Source organism: Natator depressus, chromosome 6 (assembly GCF_965152275.1).
Source record: "Natator depressus isolate rNatDep1 chromosome 6, rNatDep2.hap1, whole genome shotgun sequence".
In the NCBI taxonomy this organism is placed as follows: domain Eukaryota; kingdom Metazoa; phylum Chordata; order Testudines; family Cheloniidae; genus Natator; species Natator depressus.
This window is the reverse complement of record NC_134239.1, coordinates 108,042,821-108,051,516: the sequence shown is the minus strand read 5'-3', so window position 1 is coordinate 108,051,516 and position 8,696 is coordinate 108,042,821. Positions and strand designations below refer to the sequence as shown.

Genomic DNA, 8,696 nt, shown 5'->3' with positions numbered 1-8,696 from the left:
CTCCCATCTTCTCCACTCAAAGTGCCAGAGTGGGGAATCAGCCTTGACATGTGTCATGCAGCATTCTTTACACTCTTGCATTAAGTATGTAATAAAAGAAATGAAACTATACTGTTCATTATAGTGAAGTCTTGTTACAACTCTCCCAGGACAAAATACTTATAAATAATTCCAGAAGCAGTTAATGCTAACCCACTCCAGTCCAGCCCATTCCTTACTCTTCTAGCTATCTGAACCTTCCCCATCCCTGTATAACCCACCCATGCCACCCCATTTGAATCCATCCCATCCTATGCCCATGTAACCCATTCTAACAAAAAACATCCCATTCCATTAAAAACTCTTGTATCCCAACCCACCTATCTCCATATAACCCATTCCAACTTATCCCATTCTAACCCCTTGTACCCTAACCCACCTATCTCCATATAACACATTTCAACCCAGCCCACCTCATTTCAACCCATTGTTTCCCAACCCATGCACGTGTAAGCCATTCTAACACACACTATCGCAGTCCATTCCAACCCCTTGTAACCCAACCTATTTTCAAAAACTCATCCAACCCAACCCAGCCGATTCCAGCCCTCTCTATCCCTGTTATACCAATAAAATAAAAACCAGCAGGATCTTATTAAAGGGGAAAAGGCAAAATGCCACATTTATTGTGAATACAGAAAGAATCATAGTAGGCAGTTAGTTATAGCTATAACATTCCATTCAGTTTCATATTTATTCACACATTCATTCATACAAACACACACACACAGGTTCTGCAAGGTTGTTATCATACTTACCAGCCTTAGAGTTGCTCATGCCAAGTCACTGGCCAGGTGGCCTGGACATGAGGAGGGAGCAGGGCCTTGTCAGATGCTCATCCGTTGCTACTGGAAGTTGGTTTGCAGAATCAGACCCCAAAGTTCTCACTTTCTAGAGTCCATTTTTATAGGAATTTCTTCCTATGCCAGTCTATGGGAATTGCTTCATCACGCTGTTGCTGAATCAATCAGCAGATGGCACATTCCTGACGACTTCGTGCTGCCAGGTGTTATCTTGTTCTTTGGTTCTCCCATTCTTGAGGCTGTTGGGTGGATTCCAGTCTGCCCTCCGGGGGTCCTCTGGTTATTTCCACTTGACGCCTTCTTCAGCCGATGGACACTGGATTCTTAGGCTGGCACCTCCCTGATTATTCAGTTATTATCCACACCAAGCATACATCCACATACATCCTCTATCTCTATTTTTATTACAATTGTTAACAAAGTGAGATGAATACAACAAAAGGGCAGGGAGTCTCTGGGTGCTGTTTCTGTTGTTACAGAGTATTGCTTTGAGTCTCTCTCTGTGTGAGTAGTTGTTACAAAGAATTGCTTTGAGAACAGACTCTGTCTTAGAAGATACTAACACAATTAGCAGCTTGCAAGTTTCACACATAGAGAAACAGTACCAAAAATCAAGAGACCTCTTAATTAGTAATACCCTGGAATTTAAAACTTAAAACTTTAAAATTTAAAGTATGGGGAATCAAACTCATTTGTGATTTTACTACAGAATTTCTTTAATATGATCCAACATCCCAACCCAGCCATGTGTAACCTATTCTAACAGGAGCCATCCCATTCTTTCCCAACCCAACCCAACCCACCCTCCAGTAACCCATCCCATCACAGGCCATCAGTTCTAAAACAGCCCACCTCCCACAGCCCACTGTAACCCAGCATAGCCCATTGCAGTCTCACTCTTGCCACCCCACCCCTTCCACTTCATCCCACCCCAGGGTAACCCAGTCTCACCCTCACCAGGCTTCCTGACCCATCCCACCCCAGGGTAACCCAGTCTTACCCTCACCTGGCTTCCTGACCCATCCTAGCTCATCCCACCCCAGGGTAACCCAGTCTCACCCTCACCAGGCTTCCTGACCCATCCCATTCGGGTGCAGCTCGGCCCAGGGTAACCCAGTCTCACCCACATTTCACCCCTGTGTCTCCCCCAACCCGGCCTCCCCTCTGAGCCGCGGGGCAGGGCTGGGGCCGGGGTGGGAGGAAGCGCTGACCGGAGAAAGGAGCAGCCAGTCCCGGAACCGGGCTGGGCGGGGAGGCGGGGGCCGGGCCGAGCCTGCGCCCGCCCCTCAGGTGAGCCCAGGCGGTATAAAGCCCGGGGCCGGCTGTAGGGGTGGGGTGCGGAGCTGGGAGCACTGGCAGGGCGATCATGGGCAACAGGGTCACCCGCGGGGACTTCGAGTGGGTTTACACGGAGCAGCCCCACACGCAGCGGCGGTGGGAGATCCTAGGTAGGCGCGGGCAGCGGGGGGGAGCGGCTGCTGGCAGCCGTCGCGGGGAGGGCGCGGGCAGGCACCTGCTTTCCCTGCCGCCGTGGCGAGACGGCGATGAGCGGCTCTGCCCTTGCCCTTTGCCCGTTGTAATCCCGCGCCTGGCACTCCCCGCGCTCTCGGGGCTGAGCCGCATCCCTCCGCTTTGCCTCCGGGGTCCCGGCGCTCGCCCATTCCCGCAGACAGCGCGTCCCCCGTGCCGGGGAGCCGCCGCAGCGCCTAGAGGGCGACCCTGCCCTGCCCCTTCGGGGGGACGCTGCTATCGTGGGAGTTACTTTGTCTTCCTCTGTGGCTCTGAAGCCCTGTGGGTGACAATCTGCCCTTGACCTGTTTGTTCTCCCTCTCTGTCCCCTTCCCCCCCCCCCCCACAAACCCTGGGAGACTCATTCAGGATAGGGAAGTCCGCAGCAAACTGCTCTGGCCTAGGGCCTGCAAGGTTAAATTGGTTAGCTGTGGCATGTTCTGCAGGAGAATTCCTACTCCAGCTTGCAAACTCTTATTACGGGAGCCTTCTGTCCTACTTACAAAGGAGGCACTGGCTTATTGATCTAGCAGGTTTTCCCCATAGCTAAGTTAGTTTAGACTGGAACTGAGCAGCCTTCCCTTTTGGAGAGAATAGCAGCAGCAGCTTGGAACAGCAGGCCAATGAGCCATTACTGGGGGTTGCACTGAATTGTAACCCAAATCTCAAGTGCCAGGAGAGATCAGAGATCAAGTGGTGATCAGACATGGATCAGGTGCACCCTGCTTACTCCAGGGCAGAGCAGGGTACAATTTTTCTAAGGGTGTGTAAGAATGGCCTGGCAGGCCACAGTTTGACAGGTTGGGGCAAAGAGGTCAGCAATTCGTAGGACCCATGCCCTAGCCAGAAAAAAAAAATCCCATTTCAGTGACTCGCAACATGCTTTGGCATGGGTTAAAGCTGTAAAGATTTATAATAACCAGGGATTGGATCACCAGAAATATAGTACTTCAAAAACATTCAAATCTAGTTAAATCTTTAGTAAAATGAGGTCCTTGAGACACTTCCTCAAAAGTAGACTCCTAAACTTTAAGGTCAGAAGGAACCATCATGATCATTTAAAAAAAAAAAAAAAGTACTTGTGGCACCTTAGACTAACCAATTTATTTGAGCATAAGCTTTAAATGAGCTGTAGCTCACGAATCGGATGCATACTGTGGAAAATACAGAAAATGTTTTTATACACACAAACCATGAAAAAATGGGTGTTTATCACTACAAAAGGTTTTCTCTCCCCCCACCCCACTCTCCTGTTAATAGCTTATCTAAAGTGATCACTCTCCTTACAATGTGTATGATAATCAAGGTGGGCCATTTCCAGCACAAATCCAGGGTTTAACAAGAACGTCTGAGGAACGGGGGGGGGGGGGGGGGGGGTTAGGTTACCTTGCATAATGACTTAGGCTTGAATAGAGACTGGGAATGGCTAAGTTAATTGTATCCAATTTGCAAATGAATTCCAATTCAGCAGTCTCTCGCTGGAGTCTGGTTTTGAAGTTTTTCTGTTGTAATATCGCAACTTTCATGTCTGTAATCACGTGACCAGAGAGATTGAAGTGTTCTCCAACTGGTTTATGAATGTTATAATTCTTGACATCTGATTTGTGTCCATTTATTCTTTTACGTAGAGACTGTCCAGTCTGACCAATGTACATGGCAGAGGGGCATTGCTGGCACATGATGGCATATATCACATTAGTAGATGCGCAGGTGAATGAGCCTCTGATAGTGTGGCTGATGTTATTAGGCCCTGTGATGGTGTCCCCTGAATAGATATGTGGGCACAGTTGGCAACGGGCTTTGTTGCAAGGATAGGTTCCTGGGTTAGTGGTTCTGTTGTGTGGTATGTGGTTGCTGGTGAGTATTCGCTTCCGGTTGGGGGGCTGTCTGTAGGCAAGGACTGGCCTGTCTCCCAAGATTTGTGAGAGTGTTGGGTCATCCTTCAGGATAGGTTGTAGATCCTTGATAATGCGTTGGAGGGGTTTTAGTTGAGGGCTGAAGGTGACGGCTAGTGGCGTTCTGTTATTTTCTTTGTTAGGCCTGTCCTGTAGTAGGTGACTTCTGGGAACTCTTCTGGCTCTATCAATCTGTTTCTTCTCTTCCGCAGATGGGTATTGTAGCTCTAAGAATGCTTGATAGAGATCTTGTAGGTGTTTGTCTCTGTCTGGGGGTTGGAGCAAATGCGGTTGTATCGCAGAGCTTGGCTGTAGACAATGGATCATGTGGTGTGGTCAGGGTGAAAGCTGGAGGCATGTAGGTAGGAATAGCAGTCAGTAGGTTTCCGGTATAGGGTGGTGTTTATGTGACTATTGTTTATTAGCACTGTAGTGTTCAGGAAGTGGATCTCTTGTGTGGACTGGACCAGGCTGAGGTTGATGGTGGGATGGAAATTGTTGAAATCATGGTGGAATTCCTCGAGGGCTTTTTTTTCCATGGGTCCAGATGATGAAGATGTCATCAATATAGCGCAAGTAGAGTAGGGGCGTTAGGGGATGAGAGCTGAGGAAGCGTTGTTCTAAGTCAGCCATAAAAATGTTGGCATACTGTGGGGCCATGCAGGTACCCATAGCAGTGCCGCTGATTTGAAGGTATACATTGTCCCAAATGTGAAATAGTTATGGGTGAGGACAAAGTCACAAAGTTCAGCCACCAGGTTAGCCGTGACATTGTTGGGGATAGTGTTCGTGACAGCTTGTAGTCCATCTTTGTGTGGAATGTTGGTGTAGAGGGCTTCTACATCCATAGTGGCCAGGATGGTGTTATCAGGAAGATCACCGATGGATTGTAGTTTCCTCAGGAAGTCAGTGGTGTCTCGAAGGTAGCTGGGAATATTGGTAGCGTACCAAATGCAGCCACCGGGGGCTTTTCATGCAGCCACAGCCTCATGGGTGGTGACGAGTGGGGCAAAGCAGCGGCCCCTGCCCCAGACCTACCAGCAGGGGTTGGTCCCTGTCCCCTTCTGGAGCCACAAACACTGTAGGAGCTGGTGATCAGTGGGAGTTCACTACCTGTCTGGGGGCAGTGGGACTTGGTCTTCATCCATGTGGAGGTGGGCTCCTTCCCCCAACCACAGGGTTTCATGTTCTGGCCCCAGGTTAACCCACCACCATGGTCCTGGCCTCTGCTGCCTCCTCCAGCCCTCTATCTGCACCCTCAATTGCCACTGCCTCCCCCCCACACACACCTCCCCATCCAGAACTTAATTTCCCCCCCAGCTTGCTGGGGCTGAGTAAGTCTGCTGTGAAAAGTAATATTAACAAATTGCTTTTCACAGTAACAGACTTACTAGCTAGCAAGTTTTTTTAAAAAAAGCAAAACATGCAAAGCACCTTATTTGTGTTTCTATTCTGTTTAGGTCCAGTAAAGAATAGAGACAACTATTGATTATTTTGTCTGCAAAAAAACTCTACATAAATTACAATGATTTGGACCTTTATATATGCACATTTATTTGTTTTTCCTAAAGTTAATTAAGTGTTTTAGGAAAAATTGTCAGTGGTCACCAGCAAGAGTTGGTGGCTGCACTCTGAGACCACCAAAATTTTCCTTGTGAGAACCTCTGATCTAGTTTGACCTCCTGCACATAACCTCACCCACCCAAGACAGCCCCTCTTCTTCTCCTCCTGCGTGCCCCCCCAGTCTCTGAGCCAGACACCTGTAATCTTAGAACAGTGTGTTTTTTAGAGTTAAATCCTTATGTGAATAAGGAAAGAGCCTGGCCATTCTATTTATCAAACAGGCATTGAGTATATTGACTGGGATTCCTAAATAAGATAAATCTATTGAGTATACTGATAAGAAAGTGTGTTCTGGTGTGTTTTTTCAGGGCTTGAGCCCAAGCCACAAAAATCACTACGCTTTCCAGTCGTGTGTCACAGCATATACTTCTCATTTGTACACTATGATGTCCACTTCCAGGCTGCAGTACAGAAATGTGTTTGTTATGGGGGCTACCTCTGAAAAACACTCATCAGCAGGGCCGGATTAACCATTTGTGGGCCCCCCGGAGGTAGATGGAGCATGGTGTGGGGAGGTCAGTCCCCAGAGTGAGGGGCCAGCCAGAGGCAATGGGGTGTGGCAGGGCAGGGGCAGCCCTGCTCTGCCCAGCTCAGTGGGAGGGCACTATTTACAAACCAGCAGTTGCCAGATGCACAGTGGCCTGCCTGGCCCTGCGGTGCCATCATGCCCCTTTCCTCCAGGGGTGGGTCCATGCTACACCACACAGCCCCTCCCCCCCTGCCCAACACCTCCCTGACTCCCTACGGCCAGAGCACCCACTGTGTCCAGCGCCCCCTCTAGATCCCCCCACAAATGCACAGCTCCCTGAACACCCCCAGCCCCACCACAACTGCCCAGCACACCACACAGAACCCCCACTCCCTAGTACCCCAACAAACACAGATCTTCCCTGCCCCCTCAGCCCAGCACCCCTCCAAGACCCCCCCAGAGACCCCCTCTCACCTATCCTGCCTCCCGGCTGCACTCACAGGCCCTGCTGGGAGGCGACTGTTTCTGCTGGGCTGAGCCAGCAGTGCAGCCATGGCTGGTCCCGGGGTAGGGAATCACTCCGGCCCCTCAGGAGTGGTACCATCAGCCAGGCCAGGGCCTGCCCCAGCAGGGCTCCCTCAGGACTGACTTGCCTGGAGGGGCCCAGCCAAGCCCCCACACTGTCTCCCTCAACCACCTGGCTGAGACAGACCAGACTTCTGCACCTGTCCGAGGCAGCTCAGCTCCGGGGAGACAGGGCCCCACAGGTGGTAGGAAGCAGAAACTGCCCAGAGCCAGAATTGCTCTGGGGTCCAGCCAGGGGGCAGAGAGGAGTCGGTGGTTGGGGCCAGGGGGTGGAGAGGAGGTCTTGGCCGGCCGGCCGGCAGGCCGAGAGGAGCAACTGGGGGGGGGGAGCAGGGTCTTGGGCTGCAGCGCAAGTGGAGCAGGCCAGGGACCCTTCTGAGCATGGGCCCGGTTCCTTGGAGCCACTGGAACTACTGTAAATCCAGCACTGCTCATCAGCTGCACTTGTATAGAATACAGCTGTGGTGTTGCTAATCTAAGTACTCGTGCTATTGTCTTCACAACACCCCATAAGGTAGGGAGATATTATCTCTTCCTGTGAAATGGGGCACAGCTCTTAAATGACTTGTAAAAGAGGCAGATATGTCTTGTGGTTAAGACAGTAGAGTGGGATTCTGGAACTGAACCCAGAACCCCTGGCCCAGCCAGCCCTCCTGTAGGACTTCAGACAATTCAGTTAATCCTGCTGTGTCTTAGTGCCCTATCTTTAAAACAGGATAATGCTTCTCTCTTCCACCTTTCATCTGTCCTGGCTAGTTAGTAAGCGGTTCAGGGCAGGGACTCTTTATATGTTTGTACAGTGCTTAGCTCAGTGGGACCCTGATCTTGGGAGGGGGAGCACATCTAGGCACTACCTTGAACCAGTTGTTACTGTAACACAGGAAGCTTGTGGTCAGGGCCAGTTCTAGGGTTGGACAAGCAGAGCAGTTGCTCTGAATGCCAGCTTCGAGGGGGTGCCAAGTTGCTGTGCCATTTAGCTTGTATGTATGTATTTATTTAGTTTGCTCTGCTCCAAATGGCTGGCTTTTGGGGGGCTCCATTCTGATTGGCTAGCTGTGGTTTTCTTTACTTACGCCAGGGGTGGGGAAACTATGGCCCATGGACCAGATCTGGCCTGCAGCAAGTCTCCACGCCATGGGTCAGAAGCCCTGAGCCTTGGTGCCCCCCTGCAGGGCTGGAGCCACAAGCACTGACTCTCCCTGCTGTGGGGGAAAGCTGCGGTTACCAGGCTGTTAAAAGTCTGGTCAGCTCCTGGAAGCAACCGACATGTCCTTGCAGCCCCTAGGCGCAGGGGCAATCGGGGAAGTTCCATGTGCTGTCCCTGCCCCCAGTGCTGCCCCTGCAGCTCCCATTGGCCGGAAACCATGGCCAATGGGAGCTGTGGTGGTGATGCCTGTGGGCACAGTCAGTGCACATGGCGCAGAGCCCCCTGGCCCCTTCACCTAGGGGCCAGACATGGCAGCCGCTTCTGGGAGCCCCACTGAGCCAGGGCAGGCAGAGAGCCTGCCTTAGCCATGCTGCGCTGCTGACTGGGAGTCGTGTGAGGTAAGCACTGCCTGGCCAGAGCCTGCACCCTGAACCCCCTACCCCAGGTCAGAACCCCCTCCTGCACCAAACTCCCTCCCAGACCCTGCACCCCCATCCCTGAGCCCTGTCCCGAACCTCCTCCCGCACACCAACCCCCTGCCCCAACCCTGAGCTGCCTCCGGCACCCCAAGCCCCTCATACCTAGCCCTGCCCCAGAGCCCTCACCCCCAGCTGGAGCCCTCACCC

General features: G+C 51.6%; 1 protein-coding gene across 1 annotated transcript in view; it reads left to right on the top strand.

Moving 5' to 3' along the window:
• Positions 1–2,180: 2,180 nt before the first annotated feature.
• DEGS2 (delta 4-desaturase, sphingolipid 2) overlaps positions 2,181–8,696 on the top strand; it is a 31,524-nt gene continuing 25,008 nt past the window's right edge. The window contains exon 1 of the mRNA XM_074957167.1: positions 2,181–2,290. Coding sequence (XP_074813268.1) covers positions 2,209–2,290 — 82 coding nt within the window. The 5' untranslated portion in view covers positions 2,181–2,208. The remainder of the gene's footprint in view (positions 2,291–8,696) is intronic.